General features: G+C 45.9%; 1 protein-coding gene across 4 annotated transcripts in view; it reads left to right on the plus strand.

The window, feature by feature from the left end:
* Positions 1 to 26,552, plus strand: part of MYO1D (myosin ID) — a 341,376-nt gene that overhangs the window by 229,838 nt on the left and 84,986 nt on the right. For all 4 annotated transcript variants that reach the window (XM_051824625.3, XM_089317415.1, XM_089317416.1 and 1 more), the window contains one exon: positions 19,628 to 19,782. In XM_051824625.3, coding sequence (XP_051680585.1) covers positions 19,628 to 19,782 — 155 coding nt within the window. The remainder of the gene's footprint in view (positions 1 to 19,627; positions 19,783 to 26,552) is intronic.

Raw genomic sequence — 26,552 nt, forward strand, 5'->3', positions numbered from 1 at the left:
GTTGTAAACCAGACAGAAGATTCCGAAAGCTGGAGAGAAGGAAGTGACTGGCAGGACTCAACAAGCAAGGCGGCACTGAGGCCGCAGCCCAGTTTTCTTTTTGCCTGTCTCTGTTCTGGACCTGGTCCTGGAGAAGCCCATGATTTGTACACTCTCCACAAAGGACCTGGACAGCAGCCTGGCCAAACAGAGACTAGGTTAGCACCAAGCACCTTCTCCAACAAGCAAAGCACCAGGGGGAAAAAAAAGAAAAAAGAAAAACCAGGGCATTGTGGCCAGCATCCCGTGTTGGAGCACCTGTTCAAGTCCCAGCTGCTCCTCTTCTGATCCAGCTCTCCGCTATGGCCTGGGAAAGCAGTGGAAGATGGCCCAAGTGCTTGGACCCCTGCACCCACATGGGAGACCCTGAAAAAGCTCCTGGTTCCTGGCTTCAACCTGGCCCAGCCCCAGCTATTATGACTGCTTGGGAGTGAACCAGAGGATGGAAATATTTATGTTTCTCTCTCTCTCTCTGTTTCAAATAAATAAAATCCTTTTTAAAAGGCAGGCTTCCCCAACTGCCACCAACAGAAGCCCAGTGGCAGTCAGAGTGCCCCTCTGCAGGCTCTTCCTTGTGGAGGTGCTGTCAGGGGTGCCCAAGAGGGCGCAGATCCCTCCCTCCACCTTGGAGAGGAGGCATCCCTTCCTCTCTGTGGGTGTCCATGGAGCCAAGTGAGGCTGCAGATTCCTGCCTGCTCCTGGAGGGTCCAGCTGGGAGCCCTGGACTTTCACTCTCATCCGGCAGCAAAGTGTTGGCTCCCACCTTCCCTCGCTGGCCCATTTTTGGCAGAAGTTCACTAAAGCAGAAGACTTAAGGAAGAGCCAGAGTCTCATAACACAATACCCCACAGGACCAGGATACAGTCAAAGATCACTTCTTGTCCCTGAAACAGACAAATGACAGTGTGCCACTTGTTGACAAAGGCACAGGAGAGTACCTAAGATGATGAGTGAGTAATATCTTTTTTTGCACCAAGAGGGTCATTAATTTATAAGGTAAAAAAAATTCACTTAGAAGACCAATAAGGAAAGCAATTTAATTGAGTTGGTATTTTAAGTGAAAGCAAAAAAATAAATAAATAAATTTAAAAGAGAGATCATGTAAAACTTGATTCAATTAGTAAAACAATTAACTTTGTGAAATGATGATTTGATGATCTAGGACCCAATTATTTAATAGCTTTACCTAAATCGGGGGTTTTCTATTATTAGAATCACATAGGGAGTGTCTCCCTCCAGTAGATGCTCAGCCCAATCCCAGACCAAGTAAGTGAGAGTACTGCAAGATCCTAGCGTGTGGCCCTGGTTAAAAGCCACTGGCCCAAATGAACCATACTCAGAGTCAAGGTGTGGGAGGGTTTTCACACCATCCATGTGGTCAAAATAGATGTGACTGGGCCTGTGCACGAAAGCTGGCATGCTCTTTCTGAAGGAGCACCCCACTGGGCCATTTGTCTTGCTTCATGTACCCTCCTGATGAATTTGATTATCTGCTTCCCAAGCCCGCGATCATAAATCTGAAGTGGTAATTACAAGGGAGTCAGCCTGCTCCAGGCAGGCATATGGATGGCTGCAGCACGTGCAAACTGAAAGTACAGGGAGCTCTGAGATGTAGCTCAGCCCCGCTGCATGGCTTGGTGTCTAAAAAGCTTGCTGGAGTAGATTCTTGAGCTATTTCCTCAGAGCAGTCTTTTTGGAATTAAAATTAAACTTTTCACAGAAGTACTGTACCGAATCCCAAGTTGCCAGACAAACCTGGGAACTAAAACTGCCAGGTGTACTAGGAGAGAGACCTCCAGTAGGCTGGCTGAGATTTCTAGCACAAAGAAAACAATTGCCCATTTGGCCAACACCCATGAACTAGTAGGTTCTAGCCACCTTTCTGGTAGGGAAGTTGGCAAGTTTAGTCTAACTATGAAAAAGCTGTGTTTGCTGGCTACAAATGAGGCACTTGCAAAGAAGGAAGACATGACTCAAGCATTCAAATGCATAGGGGCGGCTGTGGTGGGTCCACCTCCTGTGCCTCCCTCTCTAGAGGAATCTGTCCCTAATTTGGAAAGTACAAAGTTGGTTTGCAATGAAGAGCATCATCCAGGTTGTACGTTTCCTTCTTGATGGGGCCCCTGAGCCCCTGTCAGGAAGAAGTTGAGGCTGCATGTGGAGCTGCGATTTCTTCAGTGTTGGAAACTCACTGGAGGGTTTCACTGAGCAGCTTTCTTTCATCAGGCTGCTGAAAATCAGGGCTTGAAAGCCTTTGTCCATCAGTGATAGAAAGCAGCCCTTTAATCAGTGGATTAGTTATTGTAATTGACCTGAATCATATGGATCAATAGTACTGGGCTTCTAGCAAGCCCTAGCTTATAAAGTCAATTCTACCAGCTTCAGTTGTCTGTTACCTCTCAAGACCCGTGTTTTATGCAGTAGGCTTTGTTTCATTATTAGACTGCCATGTGGTTCACACATGTCAGTGTGGTTTTAGGAGGATGTGGTCCAGGGACAAAGTCATATGGACTCCAGTAAGCTCTGAAGATATATTGGTTTTTGCTTGTTTGTTTTATTTTATTGTCTGTCATCATCTGAGAAGCAGAGAGGGAGAGAGACTTCCTGTCCACTGGTTCAGCCTACGACTGCCCACAATGGCCAAGCTGGGCCAGGGCCAAAGCCAGGAGTTGAGAGTGTAGTCCAGGTTCCCCACATGGGTGGCAGGGATCCAGCTCCTTGACCATCGCCGCTGCCTCCCAGGGTGCGCATTAGCAAGAAACCGGAGTCAGGAGCCAGAGCCGGATAGCAAACCCAGGTGTTCCATTGTGGGATGTGCACTGGTGTCTTCACTGCCAGGCTAAGCACCAGCTCCAGGACATTGTTTTAAAGCATATTTACTAATTAATGCTTACCGTATCACCTCTGGATCCAAGTGAAAAAATGCTTTTATTAAGGTGGAAAATTTATAATAAAAATTTAAAATTTATAATAATACATTTATACAATGTATTATTTTCATAAATGTTCCCCCACTCTGTTAGAATAGAAACAAAACAAAATGTTGAGGGCAATATAGAGGAATGCGTTTATCCCTATGCATTCTTCCCATGATGCCTTTACAAAGTTAAAAGCTGACTATCTAACGAACTGCCCTAAACTCACAGCCACACCATTTTTCAAGATCTTGGGTTCTTGGGTCAGGAGTTCAGAAAGGGCAGAGCAGGTGGCTTGTCCTCGTCCTACAGGATCTGAGGCCTCAGCTGGGAAGACTCGAAAGCTGGCGGTGACTCAGGGGCTGAGGGCTGGCATCTCTGACGCTCATTCACTCACGCGATGCACACCTGGACTGGCAGAGTGTGAAGGCTGGGACTGCCCCTGGGGAGCCTTGAGAGACCTCTCGGAGACGCTCAGCCTCCTCACAACCTGGGAGCCTCGTTGAACTTCATACAGAGTGGCTTAGGGCTCGAACCATGAGTGTCCACTGAACAAAGCAGGAGCTACGTGGCCTTTGATGAGCCAGCCTCAGAAGGCACAGAGCCTCACTTCTGTGAAACTTTGCTAGTTAAATGGAAGTGATAGAGTCAGCCCAGTTATAAGGGGAGAGAGAGGACGTAGACCTCCCCCCATCCCTGCATGGGAGGAGCATCAAAGAATTCATGAACATGTTCTAAGTCCTCCACATTCAACCTTCTGGTTAAAAATTCGTGACCTCATTCAGACATTTAAAATGCACTCCCTCCCTCCCAAGGTGCCCCCAAAGTGTCAGTAGGTACAAGGTCAAGAGCCAGGCTCTCATGTCTAGATGATATTCCTCCAGTCTGAAGACCTGTGAACTAAAAGGACAAGTTGTCTGCCCCACAGACCCAGCGTACAAGGTTGGTACAGGCAGAGGGTACCCACAACAGGCACCCCTGTCCAAAGAGGAGAAGATGGGCGGCACGTGACAGTTGCCATCTGGGTGTGTAGCTAAGTGGTCTTCTTTGCCTGCCCCCTGCCTGCCAAAGCCTGGGGGGTCCAGATGCTCTTTGCATTGTGTAATGTCTCTGCCCCGTTCCATCTAGTCTGAACTCTTCAGTCCAGTCCTTTGAAATCTCGGGCTCATGGCACATCAGTTTATAATCTGCTCCATTAGCCTAAAACCACAGCCATAGCCTTCTGGACAGTGGACTGCGCTGCACCTTGAGACCCTTGTGAACTCCTGTGGAGCCGTCCTGTCTAATGTGGAGAATTAGTGAGGAAGGCCCTGGGGCTCCTCCAGAGCCTTTCACCTGGAAGACTCCACCAGGCAGTGCCTCGGCTCTTCCTGGGGTTGTAACGAAGCACCTTCCCATTCCACTCTGGATGTGGCCTTGCCCTGAAACCACTCCTTCATTTGGGAATCATTTGCCATCTGGAGAAGCTGGGAATCAGAAACAGGTTTATTTTCAAGTCCAGTTAGTGTGGGCTTCTTTATATTTCCTGTGAATTTTGCATGAAAGTGGAACAGCTCTTCATTAAGGTCACATCTCCCCCCTCACATTTTCTTCATAGACAGCAAGAAGCCAGATGGCCCCTACGTCTTTCTGTCTGGAAACCTCTGGATTGTCACGTTTGTTGGGTGCACTTTCAGTTCTCTGCCTCCCCATAGCCAGCGGTGTTTAACAATTTTCTGCCACTTCATAACAAGGCCCCCTCTGGCCCAGCTTGAAATAGCATTGCTTTCCTTTCCCTGAGGCCTGCTGCCTGCCTCTTGAAGGCCTGTCCTGTGTGCCCGCCGGATCCTGCAGCTCCCACCCACTCCCCAAAGCCAGTGCCCACTGAGGCATGGCTGTGCAGCGCCCCACTCTGCATGCCGAATGTTATAGCAGTTACTGTGGCTATGCAACAAACCACCGCACACTGAGCAGGGTAAAACAACCACCGTCGTCTTCTGTCCATGGTCCTGTGGGCTGAGTTTTGGAAAGCTGCCGTGGGGCCAGCTCGCCTCTGCTCCATGGCATCCAGGGCCTCAGATGAGAGACTGAGGGTTGGAGCCGCTGGAACCCACACTCACCCATCTGCCACTGGCACTGCTGACCCCGTGTCGCACAAGTGTCCCCTATGAGAGGCTTGGCTTCCTCCCAGCGGGGAGCCTCAGGACAGGCAGCCTTCTTACCTGGTGGCATTTTCTTCTGAGTTGCCCCAAGCCATGTATTGTTGCCATGATGAACCAGCACAGTGAAGATCCCTGGTTTGTAGCGAGTTGAGACAAGGAGTAAGGAAGAAGCAAGGGGGTGACAGTGGGACAAGGAAGAGAGAGGAAAGGAGGGTGATGGAGAGAGACACGGTGAGAAATCAGGAAAGGCACTGACATCCTGCGGAAAGCCAGAGCGACTGTCTTCCAGGTCTCTGGATCGAAAACAGCATGAACAGAATGTTCTCCATCGAGGAATAGCCAAGTCAGTTTGTTAATTGTGATCAAAAGAGCATAAATACTATAACTCAGCAGTCAAACCAAGAACTGAGGTAGAGTCTAATAAATCCCAAAAGCCAGTGTGTAAATCAACACCCAGATAGACAGCTGAAGAAGCTGAGTGACCACCACAATCTCATGAGATCCCTTCGTGTGTCAGGCATGTCTGTGTTCACAGGAGAAACCCAAGCTCCTAGAGTTAACTCCTCCCTTGGAGAAACATGTAGGGAGCAGTAACCAAAGAAGGAAGAGGGGTTCCCTTTCCAAAAAACCATGGGGCAGCTGCATGCTGGGAGAAAGTGTGGACACAGCTGCCCGGATTGAGAGCAGACATGAAGCACCATGAAAAAGGCACAGATGAGGAACCAGCCCTGGGACTCAGCAGGTTAAGCCCCCACCTGCAATGCTGACATCCCTTGTGAGCACCAGGCCCAGCTACTCTGCTTCCAGTCCAGCTCCCTGATGATACACCTGGGAAAGCAGAAGATGCCCCAAGTGTTTGGGCACCTACCACTCACATAGGAAACCTGGAAGGAACTCCAGGCTCCTGGCTTCCGCCTGGCCCAGCCCTGGCCATAGTGGCCATCTAGGAAGGAAACCAGTAGATGGACGACCTCTCTGTCTCTCCCTCTTTCTCTCTTTGTAACTCTGCCTTTGGAATAAATAAATAAATATTTTTTAATGAAAAAGGCATAGACTTACCTATCTGGTTAGTCCTTGATGATTTTGTAAACAACATAATCATCATTTTTAAAAGTGAACTCTTTTGCAAATAATGAATGCCTATGGCCTATTATGTTACTGGAGTCTTTTATCATAAAATGCCAGTGCCTTTTCCTGTGATTCACTTATTTTCTAGAAATCTACAGCTTATTGAAACTAACGTTTGGGACTCTAGGTTTGGCAGCCAGCATTGTCAGGATCACAGTGTTCACTGGCATAGCACACAGTGAGCACGTGAAGATGAGACAGGGCAGAGTGGGTGTTTGGTGCATTTAGGCCACCTATGTCCCCTACCAGAGTGCCCAGATTCTAGCCCTAGCTCCACTCAAATCCAGCTTCCTACTCATCCTCCCCCTGGGAGGCAGCTCAGGTTACTAGGTCCCTGCCACCCATGTCGGAGAATGGATTCAGTCTTAGCTCCTGGCTTGGGCCTGGCTCAGCTCCAGCTGTTTTGGCATTTGTGGAGTAAACCAACAGTAGGGAGGGTGGTCGATCTCTCTCTCTCTCCCCCCTCCCTTTTTTATTAAACATTTATTTATGTTATTTGAAAACCAGAGTTAGAAAGGAGAAGACAGACCAGAGAGAGAGAGAGAGGTCTTCCATCCGTTGGTTCACTCCCCAAATGGCCACATTGGCCTGGGCTAGGCCAGGCTAAAGCCAGGAGCCAGGAGCTCCTTCTGGGTTTCCCACATGGGTGCAGGGGTCCAAGGACTTGGACCATCTGCTGCTGCTTTCCCAGGCGCATTAACAGAGCTGGATCGGAAGGGGGAGCAGCTGGGACTTGAACTGGTCCCAATATGGGATGACAGTGCTGTAGGCAGCGGTTCTGCTGTGCCTCACATTAGCCCTTCTGCCCTTCAAATAAATAAAATAAATATGAATTTTAAAAAAATATGCCAACTAGAAAGTAAAGTGGAACATGAAGCAATCTGACAACACGGTCCTTGGTGACACCTTAACCCCTCCTTCGACTTTTCATGGTCGTAGGCCTGAAGATGCAGTTTAACAACTGTAGGCATAGATCTGGTGTTGGTTCTCATCCTACAAAGTGAGATTCAGTCTGATCCCACAACTGTGGATTTATAGCACAACATAAATGTTTTGAATTATGGAAAACTGGATATGGGATCACCTGCCTGTCTGTTAAGAAATCAGGTGGCGTTAAATTCCATCATAGGGAATCTTGCTATAAGAACAATAGATGGGCAACCAAAATAATTTTAATTCCAAGCCATCCAAGTAATTTTGAATAAACCTTATATTTATCCTATTATTATAAGAATATAGGTCATCCCCTTAAGATCATCAGTACAGTGTATGATGTGCTAAGATTAGCTGTTTTCTTTGTAAGATTCTCATAGTTCTAACTGGCACTACCCAGGGAAACATAGAAAGGATGGGGAGAGAATTCAGTGCTTTGTGCTTTTATTCTAACCACAGTGGACCTTTAGATTTCTAGGTCTAAGTAATGATCTAATCTTTTTAGCTCTCAAGAGTTTTTAAGCCAATTTGACTTGCAGACAAAAAACTAAGACTTCAAGAGCAGGACTGCCCTCACGTGTGGGAACGTTCTGCATCTTGACTGGGGTGTCAAAAATCATCTAGTTACACACCTCCAAGACTGTGGAGGTTACTGAGTGTCGCCCACACCTCACCTGTACTTGGGCTATATGTAAATTACATCTCAATTGTTTAAATTCTATTTGATGGGTCAAGTTGCATAGAGTTGAGGGGTATGCGAGAGTTACATGTTTTCATTTCTAATGAATAATTTTACTGACCTGCTATTTGTAAAAATAAGAACTAGGTGGTATCTATCACATACCTGGTCTCTCTATTTTAGAATTTGCATTGCAAGATGCAGACACAAGTCTGTGCTCAGCCATGTACCTATTTGAAGTCCTTTAATACTTTTGTGCCTCAGAGGGAGCCTGTTGTTGTTTCTTATCCACAGTCTATTGCTGCCAAAGATTACTGGGTGGTTAGGAAAAAATTAAAACCAATATAGTGATGAAACGAATACATTTGCGTATTTATCACTATGGGGAGAGGTGTTGTTTTACATACCATGGGGTACTATTGGATTTTTCTGTCTGTGCTTGTGAGATTGGTCTCTGATACTGTGTGTGTGTGAGAGAGAGAGAGACAAAGAGACAGAGACAGAGGGAGGGAGGGGGAGGACTCCACAAACATTTGTACTTTACCAAGTGTTGCTACCAGGAGTAAATAAAAAGAGAATGGTTTCTATGGTTTTCTGTGTACCAGAGCATTTTACTATTTTTAAGTGTTTTCTAAGATTTATTTATTTATTTATTTGAAAGGCAAAATGACCAGGGAGGGGAGGTGGGAGGAGAGAGAGATAGAGGAAGGAAGGAAGGGAGAGAGATCTGATTTACTCTCCCAGAAGCCCTCAATAGTCAGGGTTGGCCAGGCCAAAGCTAGGAGCTAGGAACTCCATCCAGATCTCCTGCATGGATAGCAGGGGCCCAAGGACTTGAGCCATCATCTGCTGCTTTGCAGGCACATTGGCAGGAAGCTGCATCAGAAGTGGAGCAGCTGGGGGTGTTGTGGTACAGCAGGTTAAGTCCCTTCTGCTCTACTTCCAGTCCATCTTCCTGATAATGTGCCTGGGAAAGCAACAGAGGGTGGCCCCAGGTACTTGAGCCCCTGCCACCCACATGGGATACCTGGATGAAGCTCCTGGCCTCAGCTTAGCTGGCTGTTGTGGCCTTTTGCAGAGTGAACCAGCAGACATGAATCTCTCTGTCTCTTTCTGTCTGTCTCTTCCCCCTCTCTATGTAACTCTGACTTTCAAATAAATAAACAAACTTTTTTTTTTTAAAGAGGAGAAAGAGGAAAAAGCAGTAGCAGCAGCAGGAGAATAGCTTGGACTCAAACCAGTGCCCTGATGTGATGCATGGGCATCCCAAGCAGCAACTTCACCCTGCACCTCAACACCTGCCCTAGAGCATTTTAAATATCATAAAAATCACCTAACTATCTGGGCCTTGAGAGTTTGCTTATAACATCATCTGTGCCCAGTAACATTTAGGAGACTGTTTTACTGATAACATAAAATAATTTTTTGATGATGAGTTGTTCTGGTTTTTCTTTCAGTCAATTTTAGTAATTTATATTTTTCTGTAAAATCGTGGATTTTGTAAACTTTTAAATTTGTTAGTATGAAATTACAAATATGTCTCTCTTATAATTTTGAAAAGTCAGCAGACTTTTTCTTAAATCCCTTTCTCATTCCTAACATTAGCTACTTCTGGTTTGCCTTGTTAATATTTTTTTAGATCAGCTTACATATGTGAAGTTTTTTTTTTAGATTTATTTATTTATTTGAGATGCAGAGCTACAGACAGAGAGGGAGTGACAGAGAGGTCTTCCATCCACTGGGTCACTCCCCAGACAGCTACAAAGGCCTAAGCCAGGACCTAGGGGCTTCCTCCAGGTCTCCCATGTGGGTGCAGAGATCCAAGTACTTGGGCCATCCTCCACTGCTTTCCCAGGCCACCAGCAGGGAGCTGGATCAGAAGTGGAGCAGTTGGGACATGAACCAGTGCCCATATGGGGTGCCAGCACCTCAGGCAGAAGCTTAACTTACTTACTACACCACAGTGCCAGCCCCATTAAATTTTTCTTTTTTTTTTTTGCCAAGCAGACTTAGACAGTGACAGAGAGAGACAGAGAAAGTTATAGACAGTGAGAGAGAGAGAGAGAAAGGTCTTCCTTTTCCATTGGTTCACCCCCCCCCCCAAATGACCACTACAGCCAGCACACGGCGCTGATCCAAAGCCAGGAGCCAGGTGCTTCCCCCTGGTCTCCCATGCGGGTGCAGGGACCCAAAGACTTGGGCCATCCTCCACTGCCTTCCCGGGCCACAGCAGAGAGCTAGACTGGAGGAGGAGCAACTGGGACAGAATCCGGCACCGCAACCGGGACTAGAACCCGGGGTGCCGGTGCCACAGGCGAAGGATTAGCCTAGTGAGCCGCAATGCCAGCCAATATTTTTCTTGATAAAAGTCTAACTAGGGTTTGTCTCTCTTATTGGTCTATTGAAATAGTAAACTTTTTAAAATTTTTATTTATTTTTGTTTTATTTAAAAGCAGTGAACCATCCACTGGTTCACTCCCCCAAAAGGCCACAATAGCTGGGCTGGGCCAGGCCAAAGTCAGGAGCCTGGAACTCCATTCAGGTCTCCCACATGGGTGGCAGAGATCAAATACTTGGGCCATTACCTGCAGCCTTCCAGGGAGCACATTAGCAGGAAACTGGCTCAAAAGTATAGCAGCCGGGACTTGAACCAGGCACCCTGAGGGATGCAGGCATTCTAAGTGGCAACATAACTGCTGTGCCAAACATCTGCCTTTTATCATATTAAATTGTTTTATGCATTCATTGTCTTCTGTTTTATCTTAATTTTCATTTTACTAAGATTTCTTTTGTACTTTTCTCGCCTTTTCAGTTGACCCTTTAATGTGCTTCCTTCTTTTTTGTTTAATAAAGGAAGTATTTTAGGCAATGTATTTTCCTCTGAGTGTGCTTTTGGCTGCATCCTACAAATTTTGATGTGTCAAAGTCTCTTTCTCACTAGTTTTATTCTCTGTCATAAAGTCGGGGTTTTGTTGTTCCTGTTGTTTCCAATGATAAAATTGTTTTGTCTGGCCAATGCATTTCCTACTCCCTATACTTGGAAGAAATGTGTTCTGTGGTGGCCTAAGATATAATAAATGTGTGTATAAGTTCCAAGGAGTAGAACATGGGTGAGAAAGCCCTGTAAAACCCCGTGGATCTCTTGGTTAATCAGCCCCTCCAGACCCTCCTTTGCTTTTTGTCTGCTTGAAATGCCAGAGATGAGGCCACCAGGGGAATCAGGTCCAGAACGTTCTCTCTCGTCTCATAACAGCTCTCTCTTTTACATGTTTCTATGCTATGTCATTCAGTGCAGGAGGACTGATCGTTTTTATCTTTTAAGTGACATTTCCTGTCAAAGCCAAAACACCAAGTTTGTAGTTTTTGCCTTGGATTCTGCTGTATTGCTGTTGTCTGCATGCCCGCTTTTTTTCTGGGACACCTTTGTCCATTCGTTTATTTTTTGTCTCCCCTCGTTGTTCTGTTTTGGTGCTGTCTTTATGCACAGAGTGCAGTCATCCCTGAGGGTCCCTGGGAGACTGGCTCCAGGCCCCCTGTGTAAGATGGGTTAGCGTTTGCCTGTAATCCACACGCATCCTCCTGTGTACTTCAATCATTTCTAGATTACTTACGTCTAATTCAATACAGAGGCTGTGTAAATAGTATTATTTAGGGAGTAATGACCAAAAATATTCTACTCACATTGAGTACAGACGTAAGTTTTCCTGAATAATTTTGATTCATGGTTGATTGAATTAGCGTTGGATGTGGAGGGCTGGCTGTGTAGTTAAATTTTTTTTTTTTTTTTTGCCTAATCTGAGAGCTTTGTTTGTCCAATAGAGGAGTTGTGTCCCATTTCCTTTTCTTACAGAAACCAACCCTGTTTCCCCCCTCCCCAAATATTTACTCATTTATTTGAAAGTCAGATATACAGAGGGGATGGGGGGAGGGAGATAGAAAGAGAAAGAGAGACCCCTCCATCCACTGGTTCACTCTCCAAATGGCTGTAGTGGCCGGGGCTGGACCAGGCAAAAGGCAGAGCCAGAAGCTTCTTCCAGGTCTCCCATGTGGGTGCAGAGACCCAAACACTTGGGCCATCTTCCACTGTTTTCCCAGGCCGCTAGCAGAGAGCTGAAATGGAAGAGGAGCAGCAGAGACTCAAACCCATGCTCAGATGGGATGCAGCACCGCAGGTGGAAGCCCAGCCTACTATGCGACAGCACCGGCCCCCAACCTTGCTTTTCTTAAATTTAATCATGTTATTTAAATCCTTTTGGTTTTTCAAATACTTTTTTTTTGCCTTTTTTTTTTCCATTATTTGAAAGGTGCAGAGAGAGAGATATCTTTCATCTGCTGGTTCACTTCCAAAGTGACTATAATAACCGAGGCTGGACAAGGCCAAAGCCTGGAGCCATGAACTCTGTCTAGGTCTCCCACATGGATGTAGAGGCCCAAGCACCTGGGCCATCCTCTGCTGTTTTCCCAGGCCCTTAGCAAGGAGCAGGATCAGAAGTGAAGCAGCCAGGACTTGAACTGGTACTTAGATGGGCTGTGGGTGTTACAGTCGGCAGCTTAACCCATTGTACCACAAGGCTGGCCCCTGAATTCTTTCCATTTTTTATGCTCCCCAGCTTTTTCCTTTTTTTTCCACTGGCTACATTGGTCAAGCTTTATTTATTCCCGTTTGATCAATGGTTAGGAAGTTACACATCCTTTTTCATTGTAATCATGTTTACTATTAGTTGTTTTTTAAAGGTGTTTATTCAAAAGATAGAGTGACACAGAGAAACAGAGAGCTTCTAGCCACTGGTTCATTCTCCAAATGGCTGCAACAGCTGAGGCTGGGCCAGGCGGAAGCTGAGAGCTGGGCACTCCCCCTGGGTGTCAGTGACTCAAGTACTTGAGTCATGATCTGCTGCTCCACGGGCACATTAGCTGGAAGCTGGTACAGTATGGGTTGCTGGTCCAGTATGGTTGTCCTAAGCCGCAGCTCAACTCGCTGTGCCACGACGCCCACCCCACTGTAAGATAGGCAAGTGGATCTTTCTCTGTCAATAGCAGTAATAAGGAAGCAGCTAGCTTGTGTGTGTGCAGTAGCTGCCCAGAGGGGACCGAGGCAGTGACCCCCTCCTAACCCAGGAGTTTGCCCACCACACTTCCTCTCAGTCATTGTGTCTTACTGCCCTGTCCTCTTACCATGGGAAAGCCTTGAAGACAAAGGCAGGTTTTACTTACCTTAAAAATAAAAAAAAAAAATTATTTACTTATTTTGAAAGAATTACAGAGAGAAAGGGCGAGAGAGAGCTTCCACCTGCTGGTTCACTCCCCGGATGGCCACAACTACCAATGCTGGGCAAGGTCAAAGCCAGGAGCTTCTTCGGGTCTCCCACAAGAGTGGCAGGATCTTGCGCCATCTTCCGCTGCTTCTCCCAGACCATCAGCAGGGAGCTGGATCAAAAGTGGAGCCAGCTGGGCCTTGAATTGGCACCAATATTCAATGCTGGTGTTGTAGGCGGTAGCTTTACTCACCACTCCACAGCACTGGCCCCTTTGCTTATCTTTTTTTTGTAAGATTTATTTATTTATTTGAAAGTCGGAGTTCAAGAAAGGAGGAGATAGAGACCTGCCATCTGCGGGTTCCCTCCCTACATGGCCACAGCAACCAGGACTGGGCCAGGAGCTTCCTCCAAATCTCCCACGTGGGTGCCGGGGGCCCAAACACTTGAGCCATCCTCTGCTACTTTCGCAAGCCATGAGCAGGGAGCTGGATGGGAAGTGGAGCAGCCGAAATCCAACCATCACAAGCAGAGGCTTTACCACGACACTGGCCCCTGCTTATCGTTTTGTACCCCAGAGTTGCTACCACTTAACCAGGCATCTGGTGTTACTGTTAGTTTGAAGAAAAGGAGACAGATTCAGCTCCAGTACCTTCAGTAATTTGCTCAGATCACGCGGCTGCATTGGGATTCACTCCCCAGGCATGCCCACGTCCCCGGCTCCTCTCACCACCGTCCTGTCTCCCAGAACCTATGCGGACATTCTGGATGTGTCCGTCCGCTTTGGCGACATCAGTGACTTAACCTTCTGTTTCCTGTGAGCACAGAAAGTTAAGTGCTGTTCCCCCCACCCACCCACCCCCCCGCCCGTGCTTCTAGGGGCCTGACACGCCCCTAGGGTTTATCAGTGAGGGACTGTTACCCTGGCAGACAGGCTACCCAGTCAGGGAGAAGGAGGTGAGGCGGGAGGTGGCAAGGGAGAGCCACAGGCCCTCTCCTCTGTCCTGGCGATGTCAGCATTCATTGCTGAATCTGTCGCTTCCCTGAACCAACACAACTAACACTCCTGGGGTACGCTGGCAGCCGTGGCTCTACAGTTCTCATTTTATTAGGTTTTAATCAAGCTCTCCTTGTGAGGTGCTACCTAAGTCCAATTTTGAGTTTCACATGTGAAGTAGCCAAATGACTGTGAAGCATCATAGACAGAAAATGTTTTCAAAATTGAAATTATCCCTTTAATCCTAAAAGTCATCTGGGTGCAGCACATCCAGCATGGCCAGCAAACTGCGATAGTCTCTCACCCTGGCCTCAGAAAGGTCATGATCTGTGTGAGTGGGCAAACAAGTTCCGATCCCTTTTCTCTGTTAGGCTCTGACCTTGGCATTCTTCATGTCCTATGAAATCTTACTCACAAGAATACTTATTTACGCAGCTTACATTCTTGAAAATGCCTGGTGTGATAGAAGAGCGTAGGCATCAGTCTGCAGACCAGCTGAGCTCCCTGGACCCCGTGTCCCTGTCTGTAGAATGTGAGCCTGGGACTAAAGGCCCTTCCAGACCTACCAGCTGGCTCAGCGCTCGGCACTGGGCCGATGGGTATCACTTCCACTAATCCACCAACCCAGCTGTGAATCCCCAGCATGAGGGGTGACGTCTTCAGACGATTTGTATATGTAAAGGCTGAGTTACAGAGAGACAGAGAAATGTCTTCCATCTGCTGGTTCACTCTGCAAGTGGGCCACAACAGCCAGTACTGGGCCAGGCTGAAGTCAGGAGCTAGGAACTTCATCCAGGTCTCCCGTGAGGGTAACAGGGGCCCAAGCACTTGGGCCGTCTTCCGCTGCTTTGCCCAGGCCATCAGCAGAGAGTTGGATTGGAAGTGGAGCAGCTGGGACAGAAGCCAACGTGCATATGGGATGCCAGCTTCACAGTGGTAGCTTTTCCCACTATGCTGCAACACCAGCCCCTATAGCAACTTTGATACGTCCATCCCCACACTAGGCTGCCAGCGACGTGCAGTGTCCCCATGGCTGCCTTTCCTTGCGCATTGCCTGCCTACCTGATAGTGGCACTTTGGTATTTTCTGCAATAGAAGAACAAACCACAGAGTAAGGACTCACTGAGGCTTCTGTTTTATTGACCAAAGTAGGATATCTGGGAACCAAACTAGCCAGGAGTGAGCTCTATTTTTTTAATATATACATAATAAATAAATTGACCAGTCTATGAGTCTCAACTCCTGTACAGAATTGTGTTACCCCGCTACTATCAGGATACAGAGCAGGTCCACTACTCAGTAAGAAAAGCCCCCTGAGGGACCGGCACCATGGCTCACTTGGTTAATTCTCCGCCTGCGACACTGGCATCCCATATGGGCACCCGTTTCTAGTCCCGGTCGTTCCTCTTCCAGTCCAGCTCTCTGCTGTGGCTTGGGAAGGCAGTGGAAGATGGCCCAAGTGCTTGGGCCCTGCACCTGTGTGGGAGACCAGGAGGAAGCGCCTGGCTCCTGGCTTCAGATTGGCACAGCTCTAGCTGTGGCAGCCATTTGGAGGGTGAACCAATGGAAGGAAGACCGACCTCCCTCCCTCCCTCCCTCTCTCTCTCTCTCTCTCTCTCTCTCACTCTCACTGTCTAACTCTGTCAAATAAAAAAGAGAAAAAAGAAAGAAAGAAAAGCCCCTGTGTCACAGGACTCCCAAACCCAAGTCCTGACAACTACTGAGCTGCTGTCCATCCTTAGCATCTGGTCTCGCTGACACTAGAGCAAATGCGGTCATGCAGCCTGTCGCCTTTTCAGACTGGCTGCTCTCATTCAACATAATGCCTTTCAGATGTCTGCGTGTTGTCCCTTATCAACAGCTTGTGCCATTCATCCACTCCTGCTTACTACAGAGCCGCCTTCTACAGTATAGATAGCTCCCAGCTTCTGTATCCATTCACCTGTTGATGGACAGTCAGATTGCCTGCTTCCTGTCTGGGGAAGTGTAAGTAGAGCTGTCATAAACGGCCATGTGTAAGCTGTTGCATTGATGACATTTTCGTTTCCTTAGGGTGAATGCGTAAAAGGAAGAATGCTGGGTCATTTGGTAATTCTATATTTAACTTTTTTACAGACTTATTTTATTTATTTGAAAGGCAGAGTTGCAGAGAAAGAAGGTCTTTCATCCACTTCCATCCAAAATTTCACTCCATAAATGGCTGCAATGGCTGGAGCTGGGCCAGGCCAAAGCCAGGAGCCAGGAGCTACATCCAGATCTCCCATGTGGGTGCAGAGAGGGGCCCGAGCACTTGGGCCATCTTCCACTGCTCTCCCAGGCGCATTTGCGGGGAGCTGGATTGGAAAAGGAGCAGCCAAGGCTTGAACAAGCACCCATAGGGGATGCCAGTGCATGCCACTCACTGATCAACTTAGGGAAAATTGGCATCTTAACAGTGTTGCATTTTCCAATCCATGAACACTTTATTTCTCCCATTGATTCATGTTTTCCTTTTCCATTCTTCAGCATTTTAATTTTACTTCTTCAACATTTTGTAGTTTTCAATATATAGTTCCTACACACGTTTTGTTAGATTTGTATCTAAGTATTTTTGTTTTTAGAATTGTTGGTGATGGTTTTATTATTAGGTTTCTGTTTCCAGTCATTCTTTGCTAGTATAAAGAAGTAATTTTATGTGTTGGCCTTGTGTCCTACAATCTTACTAAACCCATTTATTAGTTCTGGGAGTTATTAGGACTTTCTATGTAGATGATGGTACAATCTGAAAATAGAGGCACCAGTCACTTCCCTCTCAACCTGTATACCTTTTTATTTTCCTGGGCTGCCTTATGCACTAGTGGAGGCATTATAGGAGGCTGCATAGCAACAGCAATAGTGGAATTTTTGCAGGTCTTAGAAAGTGTTGTCCTTGCTAAGTACAATGTTAGCTATGGTGCTGTCATAGGTGTCATTTGTTAGATTAAGTCTTCTAATCCTGGTTTGCTAAGAAATTTTTTACAATGTTTATTTATTTATTTATTTGAAAGAGTTACAGAGAAATTGGTAGAGAGAGAATCTTCCATCTGCTGATTCACTCCCCAGATAACCACAACAGCCGTGGCTGGGTTGGGCTGGGCTGGGCTGGAGCCAGGAGCCAGGAGCTTTATCTAGGTCTCCCACATGAGAACAGGGGACCAAGCACTTGGGGCATCTTCCACTGCTTTCTCAGCCCACTAGCAGGGAGCTGTATTGGGAGCGAAGCAGTTAGGACTCAAACCAGCGCCCCTATAGGATGCTGGCACCACAGCCAGGGACTTTACTCACTGTGCCACAACGCTGGCCCTGAGAAATTTTTTAAATGTTCATTTATTTTTCAGCTACTTGAAAAGCATAGCAACAGAATGAAAGAGAGAGATCTTCCATCAGCAGGTTACTCCCACATGGCCACAATAGTCAGTACCAGACCAGCCAAGAACTCAACCAGGGCAGCCTGTATAGGTGGCAGGATTTCAGTGCTTGAGTTCTCATCTGCAGCCTCTCATGTGTATTCACAGGAAACTGAAATTGGAAGCAAAGCAGTGGGGACTGGAGCCACACTCTGGTATGAGATGTGGGTGTCCAAGAGGTGGCTTAGCCCACATTACCACAGTGCTTGCCTCTGCTGAGAAATTTTTATCAGGAAAGGAAGACAAATTGTATCAATGCTTTTTCTGCATCAGTTTATGTGATTGTGTGGGTTTTCACTTTTAACCTGTTATTATATTGATTGATTTTTGAATATTGAAATAACTTTGCATTTCTTTTTTTTTTTTAGAGATTTATTTTATTTGAAAGTCAGAGTTACATAGAGAGAGGAGAGGCAGAGAGAGAGAGAGAGAGAGAGAGAGAGATCTTCCATCTGCTGGTTCACTCCCCAGTTGGCTGCAATGGCCAAAGCTGCGCCGATCCGAAGCCAGGAGCCAGGAGCCTCCTTTGGGTCTCCTGTGTGGGTGCAGGGACCCAAAGACTTGGGCCATCTTCTGCTTTTCCAGGCCATAGCAAAGAGCTGGATCGGAAGTGGAGCAGCTGGGTCTCAAACCGGTGCCCATATGGGATGCTGGCACTGCAGGCCAGGGCATTAACCTGTTGCACCACAGTGCCGACACCTAGCCTTGCATTTCTTAGATAAACTCTACTTATTCATGATATATTGTTTTAATACATTACTGGATTTGATTTGCTGACATTTTGTCCTCGTGGCATCAGGGTTCACTCCCCAAATACCTTTAACAGCTGGGTCTAGGCAAGGCTGAAGCCAGAAGCCAGGACCTCCCTCTGGATCTCCCCCATGGGTGACAAGGACCTGAGAACTTGAGCTGTCACCGCTGCTCCTCAGGCTGTGCATTAGCAGGAAGCTGGAATCAGCAGCAGAGCCACAACCTCAGCTCGGGCACTCAGACATGGGTGCACGTCCCAAGCAGTGTGTTAGCTTCTGCCCCAAACACCCGTCCCCTTCATGAGCCTTTTTTTTTTTTTAAGATTTATTTTATTTATTTGAAAGGAGAGTTACAGAGCAAGAGGGGGAGAGAGGGAGGGAGGGAGAGGGAGAGAATGAGAGAGAGAGAGAGAGAGAATATCTTCCATCTGCTGCTTCACTCCCCAAATGGCCACAAGGACAGAGTTGGGCCAGGTTGAAACCAGGAGCCAGGAGCTTCATCCAGGTCTTTCACATGAGTGCAGGGACGCAAGCTTTTGGGCCATTTTCTGCTGCTTTCCCAGGAACATCAGAGCTCCAGATTAGAAGTGGAGCAATGGGACTCAAACCAGCGCCTGGGTGGGATATCAGCCCTGCGGGCGGCAGCTTAAGCTGCTGTGCCAGAGTGCCAACGCCTTCTTTAGTCTTTCAGTCCTTGTGTAGTCTGCAGGGATAGCCTCGCGTCTGTTCCCGATATTGGCAGTAAGGTCCTCTCTCCTTCTCTTGGGCTGGAAGTTTAATAATTGTGTGATCCTTTGAAAGATATCCTCTGGCCGGCGCCGTGGCTCAATAGGCTAATCCTCCGCCTTGTGGCGCCGGCACACCAGGTTCTAGTCCCGGGCAGGGCGCCGGGTTCTGTCCCGGTTGCCCCTCTTCCAGGCCAGCTCTCTGCTATGGCCAGGGAGTGCAGTGGAGGATGGCCCAAGTGCTTGGGCCCTGCACCCCATGGGAGACCAGGAGAAGCACCTGGCTCCTGGCTTCGGATCAGCGCGATGCGCCGGCCGCAGCATGCCGGCCGCGGTGGCCATTGGAGGGTGAACCAACAGCAGAAAGGAGGACCTTTCTCTCTCTCTCTCTCTCTCTCTCTCTCACTGTCCACTCTGCCTGTCAAAAAAAAAAAAAAAAGATATCCTCTTTGCTCTCTTGTTTTTCTGTTACAGCTGCATTCGTTTTTGCTCTTATCTTCATAATTTCCTTCCATCTGCTTGTTCCTTGAAACTTAATGAAGATTAATCAACATTACTGAGCAAAACCATTCGACATGTGTCTTACAGTCCATCGTTTTGTAAACCGTCCTCATGGTTGTCCCCGTGTTGTCTTTCTTCAGTTGACTGGTCTGAGTGTCTCCAATGGAAAGGACCAACTTGTCGTGTTCCACACAAAAGACAACAAGGACCTCATTGTGTGCCTCTTCAGCAAGCAGCCCACCCACGAGAGTCGGATTGGAGAACTTGTTGGAGTCTTGGTGAATCATTTCAAGAGGTAAGATGTGGTTTTCGTAACTAAAACAAGCTTTGATGATATGCAGTCTTCAGTCATAACTGTCACTGAACCTGTTTTGTGCCAACTGCGATGTATTCAGTTATTTTCCTCCATAAGGACAAGTGAAGTCATGTGTTTCACAGAAGGTAAAATTAGCATCCAGGCTGAGTCTCTGGATTAGGAATGCTGCTCCACTTTCCCAGCCTCGAGCTGAACGAACAGTAAGAGGTTCCCCTCATGGTGATTTCTTCACTGCCAATCCAAATGCAATTAAATCCACCAGATAAAAAGCTACTTTACACTCTTATTGTTACAGCCTCTCGTTTGCCCCAACTATGATCAGATAGTTTGTGTGCTGTCACTATAAACAAATTAGAAGCAGACTGGGGATGGTGTGTGATGAGTGAAAGAGTTCCTGAGACAGGCAACAACCACTGCAAAAGCATGGCGGAACTGGATGTGTCCCGAGATCTTTGTCGTAGGGTGAGTGTGTGGTGGACGATGGTGTGAGAAGTACACACAGAGACGGGCCCTGCGGGTTGCTGGGAACCAGCGAATTGGTACATTTAAGCAGAGGAGCGTTCTGTTTGTCTGTTGAAATGTCTGGAGACAATGTGGGGTGGGCGTGTCTCGCCCAGGTAAGATGTCCTCCCACTGGAACACGGTCTTTGCCTCCCCTTCCCCACCACCCCTGCCACTGGGAGAAGCCCACTCATCAAATCAGTGACTGAGAAGTGACGTGTGTCCAGTTCCTCTTTCTCCTAAAAGACGTAAGTTCCCAGAAGTAGCGGAGTACTCCCTGGTAGCCCTTTCTTCGTGTTTGGATGGGCTTCTCATTCTCCACACAAAGACACGTTTAGGGTCACATGTCCACATGTCTGGGTCTGCAGTGCTGATGCGTGCACTGCACAGAACATGAACTTGTGTTCCAGCTCAAAATGGATCTTTAGATATTTTAGGTAATTAAATACTTGTAAATGCCGCAAATAAAATAATGCTCAGTGGTCATCTGGTTGGGAAAAAGTAGAATATAAGGAATTATCAAAAAATGAGAATAAGCATACAGACCTTTCAGGAAAGTTTCCCTTCTATCTCCAAATAATCATAAAAGAAAGAAAAATACAACAGAGTTTCAAATGGAAGGGAACGACATCTCTATACTAAATGTCTAAAACTCACATAAGCAGCCTTATTTTCTTGCTAATATTCATTCATAGTGAAATATGGACAACTAAAATAATTCTGGAGGTTTTTTTAGTTAATTGTACCTATTTCTGAGGTATGATATGGTAATACATGTACACAAGCATGATGATCAAGTCAGGATAATTAGGATTTCTTTCTCCTTAAATATTTGTCAATTCTTTGTGCTGGGAACTTTCAAACTCTTCTTTTCCAGTTCTCTGTAAAATGTACAATACGTCATTGTGAGTTGCAGTCACCCTGTTGTGCTGTAGAACAGGAGAACTTACTTTGTCCCTGTATCTCCCTGCCCCCGTCCCCTCCCCACCACCCGTCCAGTGGTCACCGTGCTCCTCCCTTCTCCTATGAGGTCGACTTTTTTAGCTTCCACATGAGTGAGAACATGTGGTGTTTGTCTTTTTATGCCTGGGTTACTTAACATAAAATCCTCCAGCTCCATCTGTGTGGACACAAATGACAGGATTTCATTTATATATATGTATAATATATATAATTTATATATAATATATAATATGTACATAATACATATATCACATTTTCTTTATCCATTCCTGTGTCGGTGGATGCCTTGGGTGATTCCACCTCTTGGCTATTGTGAATACTGCTACAGTGAACCTGGGAGCAGCGCGAGTACCTCTTTGATAAACTGATTTTGTTCCTTTGACTGCATACACAGCACTGGTATTGCAGGATCATATGGCAGTTCTATTTTTAGTCTTTGGGGACCATCCATACTGTTTTCCATAATGGCTATGCTAATTTACATTCCTACTGTGAGTGTGTAAAAGGCCCTCTTTCTCACCAGCCTTTGTGGTTTTTTTTGTTTTGTTTTGTTTTTTGTCTTTTTGATAATAGCCGTTCTGACTAGAGTGAGATGATAACTCATTGTGACTCTGATTTGGATTTCTCTGATTAGTGATATTTAGGCTTTTTTCATATACTTGTTGGCCATTTGTATATCTTAGAAAGATGTATGTTCAGCTCACTGGCTGAGTTTTTAATCAGTTTATTTGATTTTGGGTGTTGAGTTTTTTGAGTTCCTTATATATTCTGGATATTAGTCCCTTGTTGGATGACTAGTTTATAAGTTTGTAAGTAATAGTTTGTAACCATTTACCAGGTTGACTTTTCATTCTTTTGATTGTTTCTTTTGCTATATGGAAAATTTCTTAGTTTGATATATTATTTTGTCTATTTTTGCTTTTTTGGGGGAGGGGGGAATCTTACCAAAAAACTCATTGTTTCTGACAATGTCTTGAAGTGTTTCTGCTATCTTTTCTTCTAGTGGTTTCAAAAATTCAAGTCTTATACTTAGATCTCTGATCTATTTTGAGTTGATTTTTGTGTGTAATGAGAGATGGGGTTTAGTTTCATTCTTTTGCACATGGATAACCAGTTTTCCCAGCACTTGATTGAACACACTATCTTTTCTCAGAGTATTTTTTGGTACCTTTGTCAAAAATCAGTTGGCCAGCCAGAGCTAGCACTGTCACTCAGCCTTAAGCCACCACTTAGAACACTGGTGTCCCCTATCAGGGTGCTAATTTGAGTCTAAGCTACTCCACTTCAGGCTAACGTGCCTGGAAAAGCAACAGAAGATAGCCCTGCCACCCACATGGGAGACCAGGATGGAGTTCCCAGCTCCTGGCCTCTCCTGAGCCCAGGCCTGGGATCTGGGGAGTGAACCAGCAGACAGAACATATCTCTCCCTCCCTCCCTCCCTTCCCCACTTCTCCTCTCCTCTCCTCTCTTCTCTCCCCTCCCACCGTGTGTGTGTGTGTGTGTGTGTGTGTGTGTGTCTTCCTCTCTATCACTCTACCTTTCAAATAAATAAATATTGTTTTAAGAGTCACCTTTTAAAAAAAAAATAACTGACTGAGATGTATGGATTCATTCTGATGTCTCCATTTCGTTGTCCCATGTGTTAGTTGCTATGCCAGTATCATGCTATGGTGGTTACTATAGCTTTGTGATATGTTTTGAAGTCATATATTACGATGCCTTCAGCTTTGTTTTTGTTTTGTTTTCTCCAAAATTTCTTAGGCTATTCGGGATTTTTTTTTGTGGTTGCATATGAATTTTAGGATTCTTTTCTGTAATTCTTTAAAGAATGTCATTGGTATTTTGATGGAGCCTGCATTGAACTGTAAATTGTTTTGATTGGTATATATTGGACATTTTAATAGTCTTAATTCTTCTAGTGCATGGAGCATGGGATAGCTTTCCATCAGCGAGTTGTGATTATTGTTTAGAGAATAGTCACTTCCTTGGTTAAATTTATCCTGAGTATTTTGTGTGTGTGGCTATTGTGAATGGAACTGCTTTTTTAATTTTTTTTCAGCCACAGTTTATCTTAATTCAGATGCCTGTAGTAATGAATAGGATAGCTTTTTCCTGGGAAATTGAAATATTTTGCCTCAATCTAAGTAATTTGCTTAGTAAATTTGCTTAGTAAATCCTAATCGCTGATAAACGCCTTCCACAAGGAACAGAAACATGTGAATCTGGTCCTAGAAGCCATCAGTGGCTTTCCTTTCCTAGCAAATACATCCTGAGATGCAATTTTAAGTGCATGTTTCCTGTCTTCAATAAGAGTGAGAAGTGTTAGTTTCTTTAAAATTCAAAAACTAAAGGAGGAAAAAAAGCTTTCAAAATGCCAGAGTTAAAGAATTCAGAGGTTGAGTAGAAAGGGAAGGTCGCATCTCTGCTCCCTGAAAGCTCACCTTAGAGCTGCAGGCATCCGCTGCTGTTGGCTGCTGGAGGAAAGGTTGACCTGATGTTTTTCCAGCCCTTTTCCTTTACCGTCAAGTACATATTTTTGCCGTGAGGCTGCAATTCACACTGTGTTTTACAAGCATGGGGACGTGCTGCGTGATCTCATTTGTCCCTGGATTATGTGTGGAAATCCAAACGTGAGAAGGATTTCACTCCAGACCAGTTCTTTACCTTCCAGAAGATTTCCCTGTACCATATCCCAAGAAGTTCGGTTCTCAAAAGTTCGGAGGAAAGGGCTCAAAATTACAAAGCATACCATAGAGAGATTTTAATAGGAGTCATTGTTTTTTACAAAAATTTTAAAGAGAAATGATGAGAAATTAAAGTCCATGAGTAAAATTCTAACCATGTTTCAAAGATAGGAAAAAAAGTTAAAATTTTGAAAAAATGGGTATTTCATTAGTAGACTAGTACAACACTAGACACAAAACAAAAAAGAATTTCATATATATAAAAAGGAAATTAAAATCTAATCCCATGTGGTGTGGAAAGTTTATATATAAGTGTGTGTGTGTGTATATATATGTGAATAAATTTCATGTATTTAATTCTACAGATTTAGGAGCATGGTGACATTCCCACCCCCACCCTACCCTCCTCCTTCCTTTCTTATTTTAATTTCTACAATGACATACTTTCAGTTTATTTTATACTTACAAGATTAACCCTCCACTAAGTAAGGAATTCATCAAATAGAAGAAAAAAAGCACCATTCCTCCACATTGGAGATAAGGGCTGTAAACAATAATTCCCAAAATGTCAATTTCACTCATATACATCATTTTTTTTTTGGTACTCTAGTAGTTACCGCAGATCAGGGAAAACGTGGTATTGGTCTTTTTGGGGACTGGCTTATTTCACTAAGTATCATGGCTTCCAATTGCACCCATTTTGTTGGGGAAGATAGGATTTCATTCTTTTTTTATGACTGGGTAGTTTTCCAGTAGAAAGTTTTGGATGGACATCTGACCTAGAGGCTAAGACACTACTGGTTAAGACTCCGTATCCCACATTGCACTGTGTGGGTTCAACACCCAACTCTGGCTCCTGACGCCCGCCTCCTGCCTCGTGGAGACCTGGATTGAGTTTCGGGCTCCCAGCCCAGTCTCAGCAGCCATTGTAGGTATTTGGGGAGGGAACCAGTAGGTTGGGGAGTAGGAGAGTACACTCAGTTGCTTGTTCACTCTCTCTATCTTCCCTTTCCTTCCAAATAAAATGAAAATAAAAACTAAGTAAGTAATAAAGCCCTAAATAAAATGCCCACAAATTAGAGCCAAGAGTGTTTTGAAAGGCTGCTGCATCAGCACCCGTGAAACTGTACCCTAGGAAGGCACGGCTGGTGAGTCTTAGGAAGCTCTGTTCGTCTGTTCCCCAGATTAAAGGAGAAAATAATTTAGTCTTCCTAAGAAAAGTCAAAAACACTATTTGTTAAAATTCTAAGCTCATTTCCAGTAAGTCAGCCCACAAACAAAACAAATACCTAAAGGAATAGGAACAAATGAGAAGCAGATTTGCAGCTGCCAACAGAAATCACAGGGCTCGCACCCAGAGCATCCGGGGCCTAAGGAAGTGTCTTCTCCATCCTACTGCCTGACCCCCGCGAGGAGGAAGGAGATGAGCAAGCTGGGGAAGTGGCCTCGGGCAGAGGACATGGCAGTTTGGAGAGAGGGTGATGGGAGGCCGCAGCCTGAGTGGCGACGGCAGGACAGCCCTACCTGGATAACCTCATCTCTTCAAGTAATAAAGCAAAGGGGAAACAGCATGGGCAAGATGAAAATCAGCAGCAAAGAAGATAAGCAAAGCGAGGAGAAGCAAGGAAAGGCTCTTCTGCTCATGCGCACCCTGGGAGGCCGCGGTGGCGCTCAAGCACTTGGGTCCCTGCCTCCCATAGGGAGACCTGGATGGAGCTCCTGCCGCCTGGTTTCAACCCCAGCTGAAGCTAACTCTCTCTGTCTGTCTCTCTTCCTCTCAAATAAATAATTAAAAATTTTAAGGGGTAGACATTTGGTGCAGCAGTTAAATCACCACTTGGGATTCCTGCCTCCCATATCAGAGGCTTGGTTCAAGTCCCACTACTCCCCTTCTGATCCAGCTTCCTGCTAGTGCACCTGGTCAGGCAGCATATTATGCCCCAGATACCTGGGGCTCTGCACCCGTGTGGGAGACCCAGATGGAGCTCCTGGCTTTGGCCTGGCTGTTGTGGCCATCTGGGGAGTGAACCAGCAAGTGAAAGATTTCTCTCTCTCTCTCTCTCTCTCTCTCTCTCTCTCTCTCTGCCTTCCAGATAACTAAATAAACCTTAAAAATAAATGACAAATCTGATTGCTTTTCTGTGAAATAAACTTCTTCCCATCTGCATCTTCACTCACGAGCGAAAGCCAGGCCGGTCCTGGCATTTCCTTCCACACGAGGCCTGAACTTAAATCCAACCAAGCGGAAATGAGCCTCTTTCTCTCACCTCCTCAACCCAGTCCCCACCCACACATTCCATATTTTTCTAACACATTGGAGGTATGTCCGAAAGATTGGCATTCTGAATATTTCACAGGCAGCTTGGCTCAAGCCTGGAGCAGTCAGGAGAAACATTGCCAATAGCTCCTGACACAGCCGCCGCAGCCGGTGCAGCCGGGGCTGCAGGCCCAGTACGCTCAGGACGTGCTAGTGGAGTCAGACAGGTTCTCTCCTGCAGGACTTCTCAGGGCCTTTACTATGCCTCTGTTCATTTCGAGTGCAGGCAGTACAAGGTCAAGAGAATTCTGTGTTGGTACAAAACTGTAGCTGGAGTATATTGC

This window comes from Oryctolagus cuniculus, chromosome 17, assembly GCF_051225735.1.
Source record: "Oryctolagus cuniculus isolate XC-2025 breed Fujian yellow rabbit chromosome 17, ASM5122573v1, whole genome shotgun sequence".
NCBI lineage: Eukaryota > Metazoa > Chordata > Mammalia > Lagomorpha > Leporidae > Oryctolagus > Oryctolagus cuniculus.